Consider the following 23,667-nt stretch of genomic DNA (forward strand, 5'->3'; position numbering starts at 1 on the left):
ATTTTGGAAATAACTTTGAAAATGCTTTTGCATATTTTGTAAATACCTTGAAAATTTTTTTCTTACAAAGTACTTTGCAAACAGATTTTTCAAGTAATCTTAAAAGTATATGCCTATGTTGAAAATTACCCTTGAAAATGCTTTGCAAATTATTTCCATAGAATAAGTTTAGAATATTGTTGAAAATATTTTTAGCACTTGAAAAATATTATTTAGAATATTTTTGAAAGTCATATTAGAACTTGAAACTACTTAGCATTTTTACACTTAGCAAAATTTTAAAGTCCCTGAAAAATCTTATTTGGACTTTCAAAATTACTTGTGAAAATCATTTAAGTATCGTTTGAAAACATTACTAATTAAGTGTATTAAATGCTTTCAAAAACTATTTGTGCTTTAAAAATTCTAAGGGTTTTCAACGACTTAAAAATTTTCAAAAACTATTTCCACATACTTAAATAGTTAGCTTTTGAAAATATTTTTTGAAAACTCCCTTACAATTTGTTTTTAGGGTCTTCATGTTGTTGTTGATGCATGTCAATAGGGAGAGAAGAATAGGTTAAAAGTTATTATGAAAAAGTAGTATTCTTAAAACCTCAAGGATATTAAATTCAGGGGGAGAGTATAATTTGAGGGGGAGCATTTTTGAAAATTAAAGCTTAATATTCATTTAACTTTGAACCAGATTGTTGCTGGAATTTGTGTTGATTGCTGTCGTTGACCACCGGAGTGTTCTCTGTTGTTGGAAACTATTTCTAGCCATCGGAGAAGTCGTTCGCCAATATCTGGGTTAGCAACTTGAAGCTTGTGAAGATTTTGGATAATTCTTCCATCGTTGTCGGAAAGGTTTTCGATTGTTTGCCTTTATCGATGGTCAAAGATTGACCATCGAAAACTAAATCGGGAATACAATTGCCGGTAATAGTTAGAAAACCCTGAAATTTATCACAACAAATATTGTTGTGTATTAGGATTTTTCTCTCGTATCGATCGTTGTCGATTGTCGGTTAGTACCGAAGACAATGATACAACTTGTGACTTTGGAAGTCGTCCGGATGAAAGCTTGGCGTGGATCACCAGTAGAGGCGGAACTTCGAGAAGGGCAATTCGATTGATGCCAATCCCGCTCAACGTTATCTATTAGGTACGCATAGAATAATTGTTATTTCGAAAAATTTTAAATTTCAGTTATGCCTTGTACTTGTTATATCTTGTATTTGTATGCGTGTGTTGTAATAATTAGATTTAATTATTAGTTTATTTTCGTTGCGCACGTTTGCGAAATGTGTAAACACGCACAACGCACCAGGACGATCCCAACAGAACGTTCCACCCTCTCCTCTAAAGAAGTCTTGCGAGCCCTAAGGGAAGAACATTAGTTGGTCTCGGTCCTGACTCGAGAGCAGTGAATGGTTCAGTGATCCGGTCTTGTTCAAGAGTAGAGGCTGGTACATTATCCTTGTCATGATGGCTCTTCGTGCGACCCTTCAGAGGCAGACTTCTTAGAGGGAGTGTCACCAAAGGAACCCTTCAAAAGGACTCGCCAAGGTGTCGGGAGTTGGTCGGTCTATCTTGTTGGGTGAGGGCATTGTGCTTGTTCCTACAGAAGGAGGTTGCTTCTGTACTCGACTTATTTTCCTTGGTTGAGGCTCTCGATGGGTCTCGGGTGCCACTTCCATTAGTTCTACCTTGACGATCGAGGCTTGGGTTTTGTGCACGTTTCCAGAACTCTCTTTTCTGGTGGAGGGACTCGTGGACTCATGGACACTGGCTTGAGAGTCCCCAACCTCTATATGAAGATCACTTATTGCCATCGCAGTCTTGGCCTCAACGGTCGATGACTCAACTACGTCTTCCGAGACCCACCAACTGTCGATCGTCGTCAGATCTCATTTCAGAGTCTTGTTAACTGAAGAGTTCAACATGATATGACTTACAAGAAAAAGAAAAGATTAGTCAGTATACAAGATGATATAATACCAAAAAATAGTCTTACTCAGACGATCTTCCAGAAAGATGACATTCAGACTCAAGCTAGTTTGGTATAGAAGGGTTTCGTTATCCACTAAGGCGTTCATATTGAACTTCAAGCCTGTTAGGATATCAATTGCAGACAAATAAGTTGACTCTAATCTGTACTGATCAAGGGCTGATTGTGGGGCATCTCAGGATGCTAGGGAGTAGGCCAAGTGTAAGGTTGAGGGGGTTTGATGAAGAAGTATTTGTTCTTCCATCCCTTATGGGAGGTTGGATATTTATTCAAGAAGTTACAACCCAACCTTGCCGCGAAGTAAATTACCTTGAGATCTCCTCTCTTGGGATAGAAGAAGTAATGAAAGGTAGTGGAATCAAGTGGAATTTGATATATTTAGGAAATGATTGAGACGCTATAGATCAGACGATAAGAGTTTCGGGCAAATTGGGATAGACAATACTGGAAATAGGTGGTCAGGTCTTGAAGTACAGAAGGGATAGGAAACCTAAGGCCGCTGGCTAACTGGCCTTGAAAGAAGGTAATATAACTTGTTGGCAGCTCATGAGGTCGATGCCCAGAGGCCGGAATCCTAATACGATGGTCTAAGGGAATACCGTACTGTTCCTTGAGCAGTAGGTCATCACCTGGGGTATACACAGATCGTTGGATCTCATACTAGGGAATCGACTCATCATTAATGGCCATGGGAGAACGGAGAAATCAAGACGGTCGGGGAAAAGGAAAAATGGGTACAACTGAATTTACGATTGTTGTCGGACGCTGGAGGAAGACGAAGACACAAAAGAAGACATCCGTGAATGAAAGCGGCGTGATTCAGCGACGGTTTGATATACCTTCGAGATCACACGGTATGACTATCACATCAACTCACTGAACCGTCAGATAGGGATAAAGAACGATGAGATCTCATCTTAGTGGTCACATCACATGGCCTAGTCAGCAGAATCGTGATATGATCTCTCTCATTAATGATTGGTCAAACGACGCCTCGGACGGCGCGATGATTCAAATTCAACCGTTAAATGCTAAACCATATGAACGAGAAATCAACATTACCATCCGATTTGTGACCACGTCAGTAGGATCATCTTCCCACTTTGCCATCATTAATGCAGCAAAGTATTCTTGTGGCTCAAAGAAGATAATGCACACCATCATTAATGCAGCTGTGAAATGTGCCAATAATGAGGCTGATAAGTGATTTAGTGTATCAAGAGCATTTAATGCGATATCTTTTCTCCTCGTGAATAAGAACTTGACCAGTAGTCCTGGTAAGGTGTCTGCACTATGGTTCGTCAAGTTGGATATCTTCCGAGCAACACGACACAGTCCAGTTAGTCGGACTACTCCTCTTTCGACTATACTAATTAGGGAAGTTTATTATACGACGGAAATCTAAAGTTGCTATGTGATCCTAGATTTGGAATGATGTGGAGCTATTAGACAAGATCAAGGAGGATTACATAAATCTCAAAGGGTAGCAAGTTGGCGACCTCAACCTTGGATCTGTAGGCCCAACCTTGGCCTCAAGCCTTGGATTTCGATCTCGGCCTCTATTCGGTCTCGGACGCCGACCTTAGCCTGGTCTCATGTGTTGACCTCCACTGGGTCTCGGGCGTTGACCTCTCAGATACCGACCTCACCCTACGCCTGACCTCATGCGTCGATTTCATCTCAGCCTCGGGCCCTCGACCTTAGCCTCAGGTCTCAGTCCTGACCTCGGCCTCTAGCCTCAGGTCTCGACTTCAACCTCTATTCGGTCTCATGCGCCGACCTCATCTCCGCCTTGGGCCCCGACCTCAGCCTTAAGTCTCGGGTCTTGACCTCAGCCTCTAGCCTCGGGTTCTGACTTCAGTCTATATTCGGCCTCATGCGTCGATCTCATCTAAACCTCGGGCCCCGACCTCGGTCTCAAGTCTTGGGTCCCAACCACGGCCTCTAGCTTTGGGTCTTGATTTCAGTTTATATTCGGTCTGATGCGTCGACCTTATCTAGCCTCAGGTCTCTCTTTGTTGGCTTCTAGGTTGAATTCGTGAAACTGGTTCGTTCGTAAGATCATAAAACCCTAAGGTTGTTTCGCTCGAAAAAAAAGAGAAATATTTCGGAAGATATGGACAATGGGAGCGCGTATATCGAAGTATACCATAAATGGTAGCACGTATTTCGGAACAAATCTTAAACAGATACTGATGTTTCGCAGATGGACACATAGGTAATTCTATAAAAGGTTGCCCTACCCGGGACACAGGTATGCACACATAAAATTCTAATTTCCCCAAACCCTTATTCTCTTTCTTCACACAAAATCCTAATTTGAGAGTTGGAGTGGTTTGCTAGGATCCACCCCCGATGACATTCTAATTTTCTCTTGGAGTGCTTTTCAGATCTCTTCATCTTTTCCGGCGACTATCTCTGGGAAGCGTGTACGTCAACTCTTTCGTTGACCAGTAACTTGATTCTAATTTTCTTTTGGAGTGTTTTTCCAATCTCTTCATCTTTTTCGGCGACTATCTCCGGGGAGCGTGCATGTCAGCTCCTTCGTTGACCAGTGACTTGATCATCTACAGTATTTGGCTGAAACAGTCATACATCAAAAAGAATTTCTAAATAGTTTATTTACCTTTAAATTAAAAACATACGGTCCCCCTTTTAGTTATAACACCAATAATTTAAGAGTTTTTACATTTTTGAAAGATATTTAATGTGGCTTTAATTCAAATAGTTTGCTAAAATACTCCCCTTTTTGAGATTTTTATTTTCAAAATATAATGAAACTAATTTTTCAACCTCTTTTTGAAATGGATTTTCTCAATTTGTTAAACCACATTTTGAAAATATTTTCAAAATAATTGTCGAAGGACATTGTCAAATAATTTAAAAAGTTCTCAAGGAATTTTTATAAAACATTTTTTCAAATAGTATTTTCTATACATATTTCAAAAACATGTTCAAAAGTATATTCAAAAACATTTTAAAAAAATTGAAAGCCTTTTGAGGACATATTGAATCGTTTAAAAAATTTTGAAATCTTCCCCTAAAATCAATATTTTGTTTCTTAAGAAGTTAAGCTTCACTTAAATTTGACACTCCATGAACATAACCCTCTTAACCATAAAGGTTGCTAGGGATGCTTAGGTGCTTTAGGGATTATAAATGACCTAAAATAGTTAGAAGTTAAATGTTGGTCAAGAATTTAATTTTTCAAAAGTACATAAGTAGTTTTGAAATTTTTTATAAAAGCTTAACATTCGAACAATCATGAAAAATCATCATTTCGACATTATTATGCCAATGACTATTTTCAAAAAATAATTTTTTAAGAAAATATTTTATGAATTTTTAAAATCTTTATTTTAAAAAATGACATCTTACTTGTTCTATGTGTCTCAGTACATATTATAAAGTAATGCTATGATTTGTTGTAAGATGTGTAATTTTCATATTTTTGGTGATTAATTTAGTTAGATTCTGTGTGGTTTAGGTAATTTGATCCTTTGTTAGATATAAGCTTAGCTTTCAGATCTCCAAGCAAGAGTTTTTAGGATAGGTTCCTAGGTAGCGGCGAGTCTCAACGGATAAAAAGTTGTCACGCATCTTAGTTAGAACCTTACCAAAATAACAAGTTACCTATATTAAACTTTGGTCTAACTAGCTTAGATTAGATTAAGGTAGTTTCTAACTAGCTTAACTCAGTCAAGTGCACTAGATAAGATTTGAGGTATGGTTTTAGCCTAGACATGCACCATTAGAGCTTTCTTAGTCTACTATCATCTTAACTCTTTCGGATACCCAGCATTGGGATCAAACTTGTCTAAACTATCCAATTGTCCTATTTTAAGATTGATAAAATTCTAACATGAATTGTGGAAGTATAACATTACATGCATAAAAAAAAAGACAAAGCATGACAAGTATAACAATAATGGAACATAAGTATGCATATAATAGAAAAATAATTAATTCGTTGTATTCTAATAATGTGTCAAATACACAATTTGATATATTGCTTGTGATTCCCTTGAATGTGTTAGCCCAATTTTGGCACACTTTTATTTTTAGTTTGTAGTATTTTCTTGAGTAAAATTTTATTTATTTGTTCCATAATAAATGGTACTCAATTATAGGTTAAATTATATGTCTTGGATTTCTTTTCTTGACCTTTGTTGGACTTTAGACTTGTGACCCAAATTTAAATTTTGTATCTTAGACCTATTTGTAATTTTTTCAAAGGTGTTTTTTATACTTTCAGTTTTAATTTTCAAAATATTATTTTGTTTTTCCAAACCTTTTAATTTTCTAGAATTTTCATTTCTATATTTTGAATTTTAAATTTTAAATTAGGTTTTTCTGAATTTTTAAAATTTAAATTCTGATTTTTAGATTTTCTGTAATTCAAATTTTGATTTTCTGATTTTAAATAATTTTGTTTTTTAGAAATTAATTTTGATTTTTCTGTGATTAATCTTTTATTATTGAAAATTTGTAATTGAAATAATTTTGATTATGTAAACTCAAATAATTCTGATTAATTAAACATTGATTAATCTAATTAATTATATTCTGATTAATCTTTTTAATGTTCAAATTTTTATCTTCTAATTTGCTAAGATAATTTGAATTTAAATTAGAGAACCGTAATCTTCTAAATCATTAAATTTAATTTCATGCAATTCATCAATATTAAAAATAGGATTTGCATAAACACTAAAATTTGTTACCTTAGAAGCTCCCCTGGATCTTTGAATCTCCTCCATGGATATTGATTCTTCTAATGATCCATCTTCTTGCACTTGAAACACATTATATGTTCTGTCGTCTTTCGTACCTCAAGCAATAGTACTTTCTTCACCCCAGATTATGCAAGAGTTTTCTTTAAAATAGAGCACTTGTTTTTGTAGTTCTCTTTTTTTCTGCACTTAAAATATATTATATGATTTTTATTTTTTAAATTTGAATTTATATTTGTTGAGCCCTTAGTAGGACTCTCCCCTTTAATCTCTGGCAATGTGGATTTCCATTAAACTTGTTTTTTAAGTTGATCCTCCTTAAGCTTGTCTTCTAGTCTCGAGGGATTCTCATGGAGCTCGATTAACTGTGTCCAGAGGTCATGTACATTTTTGTATTTACCTATCTTGCATATGATGTCATTATGTAAAATATTTAATAATAATTTTATTGCCTTTGTGTCTACTTCTGCTTCTAATCTTTTAATTTGGTCCTCTAGCCACTTGGTTTTCTGGAGATCTTTGCCATTTTTGCCTTTTGGAATCTCTAGCACTTTCATCAAAATGGCTTAGCTTTTAAAGTCCTCCATTAGTATGAAGTTCTCCATTGCCAGCCTCTAAATAAGCAAAGTACTCATCTCCATTGCCATTTTTTCTTGAAAGTCCATTCTCTTATTCTTTTACAACAAAAAGAGAAACTAATTACTAAAATAATAAATAAATTGAAATTCAAACCTTTAGCCTTGTGCTTGAATGACGGTGAAGCTCTTTAGAGCATCCTACTTAATATGTCAGATCGAGATAATACTAGGGGGGGTGAATAGCATTTGACTGAATTTTCTTTTCTGAAATGTTAGTTCACAACGGAAAATAAAAGAAATAAAGCAAACACGAATTAAATACACTTGGATTTTAACGTAGTTCGTTAACCCTTAGAGTTTCTATTCCACGGCCTATGCCTCGAACACGAGCCAATTTTTTCCTTATCAGAAACCTTCTGGATGTGGAGAAATCTTTTACAAATTGTTCTTATAAATAAGCATGTCAAGCAAAAATAAAATTGATAATAAAATTTAAACAAATAAGATGTTACTAAAGACGTGATCACCTTTGGAATCCTGAATGCTACTGCACTTGTCTTGGTACCTCCTAGATTAATTGAACAACACTTCAAGAAATTTGACCATATAAAAAAATGAGAATGTGAGTTATGGAGATTGCCTGCTCGAAGTTGTACTTATAATGATGTTTCAGTCGACCAGAGGTCCTTCCGATCCACCAGAGCTCGTTGTTATCCAATGACGTAGTCTTCATTGTCTATCCACTTATGGTCACCCCAACTCACCCTTAGTCAACTTTTGTGTCCACATATATGCTGCATCCCCTATTGACTGAATATTGATCTGGACCTTTAGTTGCTTGGACCACTTTCGATTGCTTGGACTAGAGTGTTATACGGCCACGCTAGTGCTTATCCTGATCGAAGACCTGACTCTGATTTTTGATCATTCGTATATGCTTTTGGTTGTTCGAACCTTTAGGTCCGGTCGCCCAGACCCTTCGAGTCCAATTGGTTAACTCAAGCTTCCTACAACATAGAGTTAGTCCAGAGTATAACATAGAATATGCAAGCATGTCTAATATGAAGCCTACTTGACCTACTAAGCTTACCTCGTATTTAGCCTACCTGACTTATCGAGATTTCTTACTTGGTTGAAATTTACTCCAAGACTTTTCCTTTACCTAGAGTTCATTCTTTTAGGGTTTTCATTTGTTTATAGTTCACTCTTCCAAGACTTCTCTTTATCGAAAGTTCACTTTTCTACAATTTTTTTCTTGTTAATCATTCGATCCCCCTTAAACACTTGGAGTTTACACCTTGCCTAACATCTAGTCACTCTTGACTTGCTAGTACTTTTATCACTAACTGTCAAACATATGATCACCATTAACCTACTTGGACTTTTACTAACTTTCAACCATTCGGTTACTGTTGACTTGCTTGGATCAATTCTAGGTCAACCTTGACCAGATTTACACACAGATATATTGATCAAACATATTGATCAAATATCAAAGCTCTATAGGTTCATTTCACCAACAGTATATAGAGTAGCCAAATACAACATAGGGATCCCCATTTAGAACTTTGTCCCTCGCTTCTTTAGTTTCAAATTTGAAGACAATCCAGTGGCTGCTATGAGTTTGGAATTTGCATGGCACTCTCCACCCGCTGAGCATATCTCGTAGGGCTTTCCATCCTGGGAATTTCCCTAAGAATTGGCCCATAAAATAGGGGCATTTATCTCGCTTGTGCTTCAAGTGCTTTTTGAAATCAAGCTGGTGGCAATTTTTGAATGATAGTAGTGACTTGAAATGTCTCACTGTCCTTAGAATGAGTCTAATGCAAGATTACTTAAGCAAACTCTTGAACTTGACTAATCACGATTTTGGAATCCACCATTTTGTAATCCAAGAATAGCCAACAATAAATTTCTTGGCCCTTGTATCCTCAGTTCAGTTTTGTATTTTCAATCAAGAGATTTTCAAAATTCCTTAGCCGTCTTTAACATGCTATATTCCTTGTATACCAAGTATGCAAAGCTATTCAAATGTAGTTCCAAAGTAAGAATTCAGAGTGTTTCCATGTTTTCACATCATTGACAGCTTGCATTGGTTTCACCTTGAGCTGGTTTTGGAGTTCCCTCCATCAAAAACCCTACGAGATTCAACGTGATGAGATAGAAGAGCATCTTTTGCTGTGACCATTTGAAGTTTAAGCCATTGAACTTCTCTAGTTTCTCTCCATGGCGTTTTCCCCATGGTTAACTGGAATTTCCATAGCTAGGGCAGAAGGGACTTATGTACGTTGAGTAGTCTGGTTTTCAACACTTTTAGTTGTCATCTCTGAACAAAAATCAATGTTAATACTTTATTTCAAGTATCAAATATATTTTTAGATTGTTTAAGCAATTATATATATATCGAAATTAAACAACAATGAAATATAGTTTGTGAAGCGCTGACTTCTAGATGTCAGCAAGGGCAGCTTCTTCTTGATGAACCGAGGTTTATGATAGTTACAGTTTCCTTAAGACAGATTCATCCCTTCTATGGTAGCTTAGAAGTTTGAATAGACGTTTATCAACGGCTAAACTACCAATAACAATCAAACACAATTGCTATTATAATTTGTTATCACGGAAGGTTGAGTAGGAACAAGAAAAGAGGATTGCTTACTTGCTGGAAAAGGAGGTTGAGGAAGTGAATTTATAACCATGGCTCTCCAATCACTTGGCTGGACATTAATTATCATCCTCAAAGCCTCGTTAGCTCACCATTAACACATCCGTCAAGGCAGCAGATCATTCACTTGCCATTAACACATCCATTAAGGCAACAGATGAAAAGGTTAATTCTAAAATTAGCAAAACGTGTCACTGTCCAATAGTACTCACAGGATCTCAAAGGCGTGATTCAATATAAATTAAACCACTTGCCTTAATTTTTGAATTGTGAGACTTTTCACTTTCAAAAAGCTTAGCTTACTCGAGATTTGTAATCAAACTAGGGTGGTTAGTCTAGACTTCAAACTTATTCTTACAAAATGATTATCACAATCAAATGATTTACAGTTTGAATTGCCTGATTTGATTTGATTCGATTCAGAGGCAAATTGTGCATCTGAATCAGAATTGACTAAGCAAACCGATGAGTAAATATTAGATAACACACTATGGGATAAAAAATTCATTGGTGTTTTGTGTTTGATGAAGCATCCTCTTTGACCTGTTGCCCATTAGATTCCCATCCTCACAGCTTGTCGATAACATCTTCGTCCTTAGTGGATGGCTTCCTCAGCGATGTCTTTCTTGGGCGAGCTTGAGGTGGTTGAATGTCTTAGATCTTCGACTCTGACCTTCATTGTAGACTACTCCGCTTTTCCAGATTCTACCTCGACAGACACCCAGATTCTACCTCAAGTGACAGACATCCCTAAGCAGTTGACCGCCTTCCTCATATGTCTTCAACAACCGACTGCATGTCCACATGCCAGGGATCTGCCCTCAACTAGATCCCTTTGCTAGATCAGCAACTCACCGTGCATCCTCATTCCAGCATCCATATTCCATCAGTCCTCACTCCAATATCCAAATTCCACTGCATGTGCTTAGCACAACCAGAATACTAGAAAATCCGGATTCCAACTTCCAGATTACTACCCGAATACCAGAATATTCAGATTCTAGCATTCAGATCTCATTACCATTAAACAGGCTGCCAGTTATTGTTGTGTTCACTGTTCAGATAAAATCTAGATTGAAAACTAAATGCATCCTTTCCATATTGATTCATCCAACTCTATTTTGTTTCTTTAGATAATGGAAAATTGAAAAAAAAATGGAGATATTTTGGATTTGAGGAAATTAATCTAACAGTATGCATTTAATCTTTGGCTAGTTTAGTAACTCCCACTTGCTATTAGACTTGACTTATTTTCATGAATGATTATGTTTGCTTCCAAGTTCAAGTACTTCATTTTCATACTTTCATTTTGGTAAAACAGTGTGTGTGGTTGTGGCACTATGCTAATCATATTATAATGTTAAATAGTATAGCTTTACAAGTTTTAGTTTGGTAGAATTTTTTTGACTTATTTATATGTTTAATATGATCCTTTTGATTCACGATTCAATACAAATTCACAATTCTAAAATCACTAAACTATTCATGATTCATCATTAGCTTGCTACTTCTAACCTTAATTTTTAATTAGTAATTTTTGGAATTTCCCAACATTCCTCTCTCAAGTAATTATGATGGACGCAAGCTTTGAAATTTCGTGCTGTGCCGCTCGAAACAGGCGGTATTTACTGGAACTGACACTGACATGGCTACTGCAAGGGTGCCACAAGGTAGCGGAATGCATTGCGACCTCGTGGTGTCCCTTCGTTGGGGTCGCGGAGGGCACTACGACGGAGGTCGTTCTCTGGCTTTTGTGACGGGACACTTGAGCGGGGAGAGGGGTTGCCAGAGCAATGGGGAGACAAGGAAGGTAGACCCGCGAGGTCACGGAAGGCGTTGCGACCCTATGACATTTCTCCGTGGGGGTTGCGGAGGGCACTGCGACGGAGGCTGTTCTCCGACTTTCGTGGCGGGATGCGCGATCGCAGTGGAAAGGGGTGTTATAAAATAATTTTGAGACTTATTTTTAAAAATAATTTTTATAAAAATTTAATAGGCCTTATCTTATGAGAAAATATTGAAATATAAGTTCAACATCTCAATATAGAGCATATTTAATAATCAAATATTAATAAAATTAATATACATTTATATTTAAAATTTAAAAATACCAAAACTGTATCGATACAACCATATCGTTTAGGTCCACAATTGAAACCCTAAACCTCGGCACGGATCGAGATTTTGAACTTTGGATAGATGTCAGAAGTCCTCAAAGAGATAATCAAAGTCTCTTCAGAACAATATATTTTCAAAGGTGTGTTAGCTTGTACATTATATTTTCATTGTTATGAAGATTCCCTAACCCCCTATAATTGACAATTCCATAGGTAGGGTACATGATCCCTTTTATCCTACAGTCATAAGCTAAAGATCATCTTGAGGGGTGAAGGCTAACTGTACCCAAATTCCCAATCGCTCTGCAATGGTTGAGCCCTTGTGTACTATGCTTAAATAGTATGATTGTTTGCATGTTTGGGGCGCATGAGCTGGGCAATATGTTATGAGGTTGAGGGTATAGGAAGTTATCAAGTGAGCAGGTTGTGGGCAATGCTTTCACGGTTGAACTATCCCATAGGCTTCAAATATCTAGCAGGTTTGTAGCTTTGTGAGATTGGATTAGGGGAGAATCTCATGAGATAACTCTCTATAAATGGCCAAAGGGATAGATAAAATTCTCCATTTAGTACATTGGTAAGGGATGAAACAATCTATGGTATTAATTTTTGTGGAACCCACCTTAATGCATTTTTAGTTTTGGTCTGTTTGACTTTTGCCCCCATGACAGCATGGTGTTGAAAGTTTCAATTCTTTTTGTTATATGTATTTTTTGTTATTCTTACAACTTGAATTTCATCAGACTTCAACATCTTGACAAATCTCAAGCAGTTTTGCTTTGAGATAATACACTTTATAGCCTTTCATCATTGAGGTAGTTGAGATTATTCATGCCTGATTTGTCATCAAGTTTGCTTTGTATGTGCTACATCCTTTAACTAATTCAAATTTATATCTTGGTTTGCGACTGATGCTTTTGATGGAACATCTTTTCAAAATGTAAGCAACACCACTATAATTTATTTGAAAGACTTTATTTTGTTGTTTAGCATGCATCTTTGGCATCTTTAATATGTTAAAGCTCCTTTCAGTCACCCGCTTTCTGGTCCCAACTATCTTGGTCTCATCTGCAGTATGTTACAGACGATAATTTAAAAAACAATTTTTCTGAAATTCATAACATTAAAAACAAACTGTTTAATTTCTTGAACTATCATTTGAAGGGTTGACCAGACTTAATTATTGATGACTTTAACAAACAGTTTGATAACACTTGTACTTCCAATGCTTAAACAAGAATCTAGATCATTCATATTTTGTGTCATGGTTATCAACAGTAGCAATTATTTGAGAGGTATTGAATCTAGACTTCGACACAATTCTCATTCTGACAATCACTGACATATTTCTTAACTACTTTATTTAATGGATGGAAGCTTCTCATGGCTTGAAAAATTATTTGGTGAATTTAAGAATATTCTGAAATCAGATAAAAAGAATTCGTTAACCATATATACAGAAAGCAGTGATGCTATGGACGATGGACCCTGCAGAAAGGGATGCCAAATTGGCAAATGAGGCACTCAAAAGAAAAGTGGACAGCCATCTTTGGGTGATCATAGAGGTTGCATGTGCTTCCTCACCTGACCATCTGATTGCTGTGAGGAAGGCATATTGCTCTCTTTATTCTTCCTCCATCGAGGAAGAAGTTGCTCACAGGTTCTCCACAATACAACCTCTCAGCAAGGTACTAATTATCTTTTCCAAGGAAGTTCTTGAAAACATCGTCATTGTTAGTATGTATAATTTGACATCTCTGATCTGGGAGGGCCATATCATCATAGAAGTTAAAAATTGTTGTATGTTGGGTCCATTAGAGACATGAGATGCACGCAATTTATCTTGACTAATTAGGACTAGTGCCTTGCGATTGTTTGTATTTCTGACTGGGCAAATGTTTTTGTTTCTGCAGTTATTGGTGTGTCTCCTTACATCTTATAGGTATCCTGGTGATCATGTCGACAGCGAGTTGGCTAAGTATGAAGCAGCTCAGCTCTCTGATGCAGTCAAAAGTAATCAAGTAGGCAACGAAGATGTTATTCGCATACTTAGCACAAGAAACAAGTCACAACTTGAGGAAACATTCAAGTGCTACATTGAGAATTATGGGAAACACATTGTCGAGGTACTAATCAAACACAGAATCACATAGTTCTCTTTAAAAATGATTTTTTTTTTTTTTTGCACATCAATAAGCTCATTCACAGTTAATGATCTGTATATTTGTCAATATAGTTTGATGCTTTCTTCATTCTCTCTGTCATTGTGCTCCATGGTCCATGCAACATTAATGAAGCATAAAAACCTCTAATTTAGGAGAATCCCCCTCTCGAGAATTTTTATTAAAAGATAGACATTATAAGAGGTAGATTGCAATGTTAAAGTCTTTCTTTAATCATAAAATAAGTTGGTGTAGTGGTTGAAGCAGAATAATAGGATATGGCAAGAATGCATAGACCTGGTACTTACCAATGATCTCTTCAGTTATGGATTTTTCAATGTATTTTTCATCTTAAAATTGCACCTGTGTTGCAAACGATACAATTAGCAGTCTAGTTTAATCTGAACGGTTAGAATTTATGTATATACATTATGAAATTTTGGTAACACAGTTTAACCCAAATTAGTCAACTTTTGGTGTGATCAATCTCAAATTGTTTAGAAATCATTGCCATTTTGAAATGATTTGGATGCAATATTCTGAGTTCTATTTGGAAGAAAAATGTTGAGTTCTATTTAAGAGATACTTGAATTTGAGGAGATAGATGTTTTTTTATTTTTGTTCTTAGATATTCAATAATTATTTTTTAAAATCATTTTGTTCATTTTTCAAGATTAATGGTATTCCTATTTTCTAGTTTAGCTTGTGCTCCATTTTGTGCCAATTTTCCAAGAGCAACCAGATTTGCTTGTTCATAAAAAAAAGGGGCAAAAATCAAAAGGGGGTGCCATCATTTGCCAAAATGTCAGATGGGCACCCCTTTCCCAAGCGCCCTATTTAAAGTTAAGTGCCCGAAATACCTTTATTGTAGGTCTAGTTTAAAATTTATGTATTTCTGAACCAGATTTAGCATTTAGGGTTTGAACTTCAACCTCCTACAGCTTCAACCTAAAAACTTCCTCTTTTCTTCCTTTCTTCTTTAGTTTAAGGTTTAACTTTTCCTCCTAATGTAAGGTTTTTTTATGATCTTATTTGCATGATAGGTTTTTTTGTTCTCATTTTCTTGTTTAAAGACATGTTTTCTTGTTATAAACTCTGATGAATTCAGTTTTGTGTGTTTTGTTTTATTATTAGCGTGTTCTTAGATGAGTTAAACAAAGGGGGCTTCATGACACCTATTACATTTCAAATGAATATCTTCTGATCATGATCGACTGTGTAGAAGGTACTAGCTGTTACACGTTGTAGCTGGTTGCTAGCTTTTATAAAGTGTCATTATCAAAAGTTGATTTTGCTTCTTTGAGAGTGATAGCATTGTTAAAATAATATTTCAATAAGCAAAACAAATGAAGGGGATTCCATGACACCCATTGCATTTCAAATGAACATTTTGTGATCACAATCAACTTTGTAAAAGTTAGCAATCAGTTGCTATAACATGTAGCAGTTGGTTGCTCGCTTCTACAATAGGATCATTATCTCATTTTGATTTTGTTTATTTGAGAGTGGCAGCATGGTTAAAACAACATTTCAATGAGTAAAACAAACGAAGGGGACTCCATGACACCCACTACATTTCAAATGAACATTTTTTGATCACAATCGGTTGTGTAGAAACTAGCAGGTAGCTGCTACAACGTGTAACAACTGTGTATAATCGAACTCAATTTTAGAGGGGGGGGGGGGGGGGGGGTGGGGGGGAGGATGGGGAAGTGAATAATATTATGAATTTTATGAGTTAATATTTTTTAAAATTCTAACAAATAAACATAGAGTATGCAACGGAATAAAAAAAACTAATTTAAATACAATGCTAATCAAGTGATATTTGTAACAATCAAGTAATCAAATATCAAGCTAGAGTGCAGGCTTAACACAATAAGCAACTTGACACCATCAAACGTACAAGATGATGACAATATGGCTTAGTTAGTTTTGATCACAAGAAGCATGTAAGAGTTAATTTGAATTTATCACAAGGAGCATGCAAGAACTAAGTATAGAAAAAGAAAAGACGAACACATACAACCTTTTAAAAAAATAGCAATTCTTATTTTAAATTTCTCCTTTCGAAAAAGTTTCTAGAGGTGGAGAAACCTGAAAAAGAATTTAAAAATAATATTAAACATAAAGTATACAAGAAAATGTGTGACAACAAACGATTAGAGTTGTTGAAGTTAAGGTGCAGAGTTGCAGCATGTCGTCGTAATGGATCGAAGAGCACAACAAGCATGAGCAGAGTAGTGAGATGAATTGATTGATGTCGAAAACCTCTGTCTCAGGCTTTCTTTTATACAACTTTTGATGATGTTAACGTGACAAACATTCGGTCGATTGGAGCCTCTCCGATCGCATGGAAGATGCTGACGCGACTGCAAACTTTATTCGATAAATAATGTTGTTTGTGGTCTTTGGTCAACTGGATTCCTTTCGATCACCTGGAGCGGTCAAATTTGATCTTGATCGGCTCATCTGGATCGATGGATTTCGTCACCACCGGTCACCTGGAAGTCATCTCCGATCGCCCAAGTTGCAGTCGCCCCGCTCCTCACTTTGATCTCTTAGAACCTCTTGACTCCGTCAGTCGAGGTTTATACCAGCTAGTCGATCGGATTCCCTTTCGGTCACCTAGAATCGTTGAAAATCACTTCGCTGCATTTGTTACGCGTAATAAGTATGATATAAACTTTAACATTACTCATGCGTACCTAGGCTAGATGATCCCAGCTGACCTATCTAGACTTAGTGTTAAGACTCAGCTCCCAACTGATTTCACTTGGACTTGGTGTTAAGACTTCAGCTACTAACTGCTTGTCAAGACTTCAGCTGGGAACTTCACTTGACTAGATCTACCTAGTTCCCAATTGAGATTTCCTTATTTGGTTCCCAACCAGGTCTTGCACTGTCTAACCCCGCTAGGACTTCAATCACCTGGTTCCCAATCAAGATTTTACCTTCATCTGGTTCTAAACCAGAACTTCAGTTGCCTAATCCCACTAGGACTTTACCTTTGTCTAGTTTCTAATTAGGACTTCAGTTGCCTAGTTCCATTAGGACTTTATCTTTTGTCAAGTAACTTACATTTGCACACTTGACGATATTTTATTAGTACACAAAGCATATTAATTTAAAACTTAATTATACATCAAAATATAGGTTCGATGTGGTGCTATCAGCACCAACAATCTCTTTTTTTGTTTATCATATGAAAACTTAGTTTAAAGTTAGTTAAACCAACAATATTAAAAATGAAGTTGTGCATTATATGTATGATAAAAAAATAATATAAATGCAATCATACATTAATGAACTTAATGAAAGTTTTAAATTCTCCTCCTTAATATATGAACCTCCTCCTTAATTTTATATTAAGAGAAAGGAAATTTTAAACTAAACTTTTCTCTCCCCCTTTTATATGCATCAAAAATAGGAAAAAATTTCGAGTTTAAATAAAGTTTAAAATGAAGCATAGCAACTAAAACTCAAATTTATCAATTTAAACAAATTAAGTTGAGCACGTAACGTAAGCATGAAGGTAAGTCTTTATAAAATGAGCAATTATACAAGTAATTGAACAGGGAGGTGCAAAGGGTTTAAAGACTTTAAAAGACAAGTAATAAAATGACTTTAAATAACTAAGCAATTCTTTAAGTAAGACCATTAACTCCAAGTAAGTTCAAATAAGATGAGTAAAATATGCTTAACCCTACTCTTAAGTCAACATAAGTCACTACAAATCAAACTAGACTAGAACAAGTCAAACTAGCAATAAACCTCTAGTCGGTTATTTATTACATAATCCAAATAAGCATTAAGGACGCAAGTAGACTTGCAAATAGAGTAGTCAACATAAAGTTAAATGAGTCAAACTAAGAACAGGGTAAGTCAAAGTTAAACTTTAACGTTTATTAAGTAAGCTTAAAGAGGTGCTTCAAAAATTTTAATTCAAATAAGGCATGGCTTAAGCTTAAGTAAATGAAGTAAGCTTAAGTAATAATAAAGTAGGTTTGAAATAGAATGAGCTCAAGTCAAAAGAAGTTAAAAATAGTATGGCTCGATTAGACATTGTAATCATTTAATAAGTGTGCATGCAAACTTTTTAAAAGAAGCATAACTTGACATGAATAAACTTTCAATTAAGCAAGATAAGCAAACAATTATGACAAATATGACACGTAAGCAACTAAACTAGTAAACATAAGATTAAAAGGTTTACTACGTGGTCAACACAAATCAACATAAGCACTAATGGAACAAGCATTAACTTGAATAAATGAATACACTTAATAAATAAACATTTGAATAAAGTAATTGGTCATTAATACAAGTGTTAAATAAACTGACTTTGAATAAGTGAATAATTAAACAAGCTTTTAAGTGAGTGATTTAAATCTTTAAGTAAATTCTTATGTAAGAAATGAGTTTAAGTAAGTAATGAGCTTGAGTAAAATCAAGTAGGTAAGTAGCTCAAGTAGGTAAGTAGATTTGAAATCAAATGAAGTCAAGTCAAAATGAATAATAGAACATGTAATCATAAATCTGGACAACTAAGTTAAGTATCAACATATGAAGTTAAACTTAACTTTAAAGAATTTACTACATAGTTAAAATAAGTCAAATTAGCTAAACCTAATAATACCTAAATCCTAGTCTAAGTAAGACTAAGAGTTAGCTCCTCTTAAATTAGAGGTTTATTTCTTTTCATCCAAAAGTCTCTATCTTCTCCTAAGTTTGAACTAGAGTTAACATGAGTTGAATCCATAAAATGAACATGATATTTGGGGATCTAATACGGATTATATCCTAAATGGTTATGATTTTATCTCTTATTTTGTCCAAAAATGTCCTCTTGTTATGTTGTAGGACACTTGTGTGAGGAAGAAGCTAGGTTAAGTGTGCATATGTTATTTTTCTTAACTTCTAGTCACGTTTGGTTCTTCAATGTATGTAGTTAAAGGAAAATTTGCTTTATAGTTAGTATCACACAATTGATTTATGCTAAGTAAATTAGACATGAAATTTTCAATATAAAATATTTTCTTCATACATAAGTTCGAATTTAAAAAGATATTACCTGATCCAATTATCTTTAAGTCGCCTTGATTAAAATCTGACTCGAGTTCGAATTTTGACTCAGGTTGAGCTTCATTGGTCAAGTCCTCGGAATTTGACAAGCTATAAGAGAGGTGCAACAGACTTGTTCTGATTCAACTTCTTCGTTCGTTTTCAACACTCAGCTTTTACCGAGGCTCTTTTGCATATTTAAATGGTTTGACTTTCTCAAGTTGAGCTTGAGTTAGACTACAAAGAATGATGGTGGTTGCTTTTGCATTTAGTTGAGCATCTTTCTTGATGCAGCTTCTTTATGAGTTGAACCCGCATAGCTCACCTTTTGAGTCTCTTGGTAGGTTGACTCCATTTTGAATGACTCTTTAGCAATTTGAGTTATTTATAAGGATGCACTCCATCCTTCTCTTCCAATAGGCAAAATTTTTGCCATCAAAGAGAGGAGGATGGGTTGTGCTAAATCCTTCATGCATAGATATGTTTCTAAGACTTTTGCAAATCTTGGGTTAGTTGCATAAATAAAATAGCAATCAAATAGTATTAAGTTGAGTTAAGGCTAAATCAGGGTTATGGTTTAGTTTGAGTTTGGTCTGGTTGTAGTTAGGGTTTGAATTTTGACTCGAGCTAGGCTCGGATTAAGTTAATTGTAATTTAAATGATTTGATCCAACTCTAAATGTAAAATTTAACCTAGGATTCAGGTTTTGCTTTGGGTTAATTAAGCAAAAGTTTCCTAAATTAACTTCTAGGTCGTGGTGAGGGATATTGACCTTCTTAATTGGATCAACGATCACTTCCTAAGACAAAGCTAACTTAAGAATCTAAAGCTGAACTAACTTAAATATGACTCCTTGGTCTAACTGGCGAATGAGATGAGTTAGTTTCAGCTAGTTCGCCTTAACCCGATGCATTAGATCGGATATGCCTTATCTAATTTAGACATCTAATCAAGGTTTTCTAGTATACTATTAGTTCAATCTGCTCTGATACCAATTTGTATGATCGAACTCGACACTAGAGGGGGGATGAATAGCATTACAAATTTTATGAGCTAATATTTTTTAAAATTCTAAACAAATAAACAATAGAGTATGCAATGGAATAAAAAAAATTAACTTGAACACAATGTTAATCAAGTGATATTTGTAACAATCAAAAAATCAAATATCAAGATAGAGTGCAGGCTTTAACACAATAAGTAACTTGACACAATCAAACGTCTAAGATGATGACAATATGTAAGGCACCAAAACACTTGCAATATCTAATTAGATATGATCATGCATGACTTAGATTTATCACAAAAAGCATGCAAGAGTTGATTTGAGTTTATCACAAGGAGCATGCAAGAACTTAGTGTATTAAAAAAGCAAAGATGAATAAGCATAACCTTTTAAAAACATACCGATTCTTATTTCAAATCTCTTCTTTCCATAAAGTTTCTGGAGGTGGAGAAACCTTAAAAAGAATCTAAAAACAATATTAAGCACAAAGTATACAAGAAAATGTATGGCAACAAATGATTAGAGTTACATTAGGTTGCTGATCGAAGTTAAGGTGCAGAGTTGCAACACGTTGTCGTAATGGATCGAAGAGCACAACAAGCACGAGCAAAGTAGTGAGATGAATTGATTGATGTCGAAAACCTCTGCCTCGGGCTTCCTTTTATATAACTTTTGACAATGTTGAAGTGACAAACATTCGGTCGACTGGAACCTCTCCGATCACCTGGAAGATACTGACGTGACTTTAAGCTTTATCTAATAGATAACGTCGTTTGCGATCTCCGATCAATTGGACTCCTTTTAATCTTCTGGAGCTAGGTCAAGTATGATCTTGACCAGTATCCGGATCACTGGATCTCATTACCACTGGTCGCCTAGAAGTCATCTTCGGTCGCCTGGAACCTTCTGACTCTATCAATCAAGCTTTATCCCTAGCCAACCGCTCGAACTCCCTTTCGGTCGTTTGAAATTGTTGAAAATCGCTTCCCTGCATTTGTTACACATAATGAGTATAATATAAACTTTAACATTACTCGTGGGTACCTAGATGTTCAACTCCCAACTGATCCATCTAGACTTAGTGTCAAGACTTAACTTCCAGCTGATTCCACTTGGATTTTGTGCCAAGACTTTAGCTCCCAGCTGATTCCACTTGGACTTGTTTGCCAAGACTTCAGCTCCTAGCTGACTTCACTGGTTTTCAATTAAGTCTTGCATTGCTTAGCCTCTCTAGGACTTCCATCATTTGGTTCCCAACTAGGACTGTCTCTGCCTGGTGCCTAATTGGGACTTCAGTTGTTTAGTTCCACTAAGACTTTATCTCTGTCTGGTTCTCAACCAGAACTTCAATTGTCTAGTTCCACTAAGACTTTACCTCTTGTCAAGTAACCTGCACTTGCACATTTGATAATATTTCATCAATGCACAAAGCATATTAATTTAAATTTAATCATACATCAAAACATAAGTTCGATTGATGCTCCTAGCACTAACAAACTGATTTCTAATTTCTACAATAATACCATTATATTATGTTGATTTTGATTATTGGAGAGTGATAATCTGATTAAAATAATATTTTAATGAGCAAAGTAAACTAAGGGGACTCCACGATATCCATTACATTTCAAATGAACATTATTTGATCACGATCGACCATGTAGAAACCAACAGGTAGCTGCTACAATGTGTAGTAGTTAGTTGCTAGCTTCTACAAAGTGTAGCAGTTGACTGTGGTTCAAACCCTAAATACTAAATCCGGTTCAGAAATACACAATTTTTGAACCACACCTACATGAAGGTTATTTGGGACCATTTACTTTAAATGGGACGCCCATGTGACCTTTTTTGAAAAAGGGGCACCCATATGATGTTTTGGCAAATGGCTGGCTTCCTTCTGATGTTTGCAAAAAAAAAATCATTATGACCTTAGATGCCATAAGTAAAGAACCGATATTTTCTTGTGCCTAAAAAATCTGACTGCAAGTTGTTTTGTAAAATAGCTTGCATCCTTGATTCCTTCTAATCAAGGATATTTTTTATTAAAAAATAATTATCATTGTGCCTAGTGTCTTTTGGTCAATCTTAATTATTAAAAGTGTCTTTTGGTATATTGCCCTTATAATTTTGTAATGATTATAAAAAGAAAATTCATAGACAGCTTCTTGTAATATAAGGTAAGATTGTGTATAATAGATTCAATATGGTTCGAATTTTTTCCGAGATCTTGCATTGATGGGAGTTTTGTACATCGGGTTATCTTATATGACACAGTTAATTGTTTGTGGTGTTTGCGATACAGGACATTGAAGTCAATAAAAGTCAGTTCACAGGAGTGCTGAAAACTGCTATCTGGTGTCTTACATCCCCAGAGAAACACTTTGCTGAGGTAAACCTAATTACACTCAATTGGAGCACTTCAAAGTGTCCAACTTTCTTTGTGCATCCTGTGCAGGTTGTGAGAACATCAGTTGTCGGGCTTGGAACTGATGAAGATTCTCTTACTAGAGCTATCGTTACACGAGCAGAAATTGATTTGAAGAAGATCAAGATGGAGTATAAGATACAATATAAAACCACCCTAAAAGCTGATGTAATTGATGACACCTCGGGGGATTACATGAGGTTCTTGCTTGCCTTGGTCGGCTCTGAAGACCTATGAGAAAGAAAAAAAGAAGAGGAGATTTGTTTCGGAGAAATGTGAAATTTGATGTACATACATGCTTAGTTAATAAATAAGTTGTGAATCATTGGTTTGCTTATAGACAACGTTGTGAGAAACTTTTTAGACATTCTGAATAAAAGTTAATGGTGTGTATTGAACTTCAGTGCTTATTCAGCTATTCTCAGTTTTTTAGGTGCCATCACCACAGTAATTGTTGAGTCCTCTTGAGCTAACTAGGATATAAAATTTGCTTATTATGATTTTTTTCTCTCACAACAATTGTCCGTTTTTTCTCATCTGTGCACATTGTGGTAACGCGTTTTGTCAAATACAATTCAATGTTTACACAAAGACTGGCTTTAAGTTTAGAACAGATTGAATGGGCTGAGCGGTATGGTTCAGATTGACATATAGATGGTGCGTTGTGCGTATTTATTCGTTTGAAAAACGTACACAGCAGAAGAAAAATAAATAATAAACTAGATTATTACAACACTCGCAACCACGCATGCAAGATACAACAGAGTCTGTGCAATACTTGAAAATTAAAATTTTCAGAATAATAATTATTCTAGGTATACCTGACGTATGACGCTCAGCTGAAATAACATGTACTGATCAAATTGCTCTATCGGTGATCCACGCCAAATTTGGCCAAAGACTTTCAGTAATAATCCAAACAAGCGA

At 35.5% G+C, this 23,667-nt stretch overlaps 1 protein-coding gene across 2 annotated transcripts in view; it reads left to right on the plus strand.

Moving 5' to 3' along the window:
* LOC141819046 (annexin D3-like) overlaps positions 1–23,191 on the plus strand; it is a 34,866-nt gene extending 11,675 nt beyond the window's left edge. The window contains exons 3-6 of one of the 2 annotated variants that reach the window (XM_074706421.1): positions 13,544–13,771; positions 13,997–14,209; positions 22,618–22,704; positions 22,771–23,191. In XM_074706421.1, coding sequence (XP_074562522.1) covers positions 13,544–13,771; positions 13,997–14,209; positions 22,618–22,704; positions 22,771–22,977 — 735 coding nt within the window. In that variant the 3' untranslated portion in view covers positions 22,978–23,191. Of the gene's footprint in view, positions 1–13,543; positions 13,772–13,996; positions 14,210–14,942; positions 15,102–22,617; positions 22,705–22,770 lie in introns of those variants that run through there. The other variant, XM_074706422.1, reaches the window with a different exon arrangement.
* Positions 23,192–23,667: the final 476 nt, after the last annotated feature.

Source organism: Curcuma longa, unplaced genomic scaffold (genome assembly GCF_044706935.1).
Source record: "Curcuma longa cultivar G26 ecotype Majalengka, Jawa Barat unplaced genomic scaffold, ITB_CL_G26_1.1 contig_27485, whole genome shotgun sequence".
Taxonomy (NCBI): Eukaryota; Viridiplantae; Streptophyta; class Magnoliopsida; order Zingiberales; family Zingiberaceae; genus Curcuma; species Curcuma longa.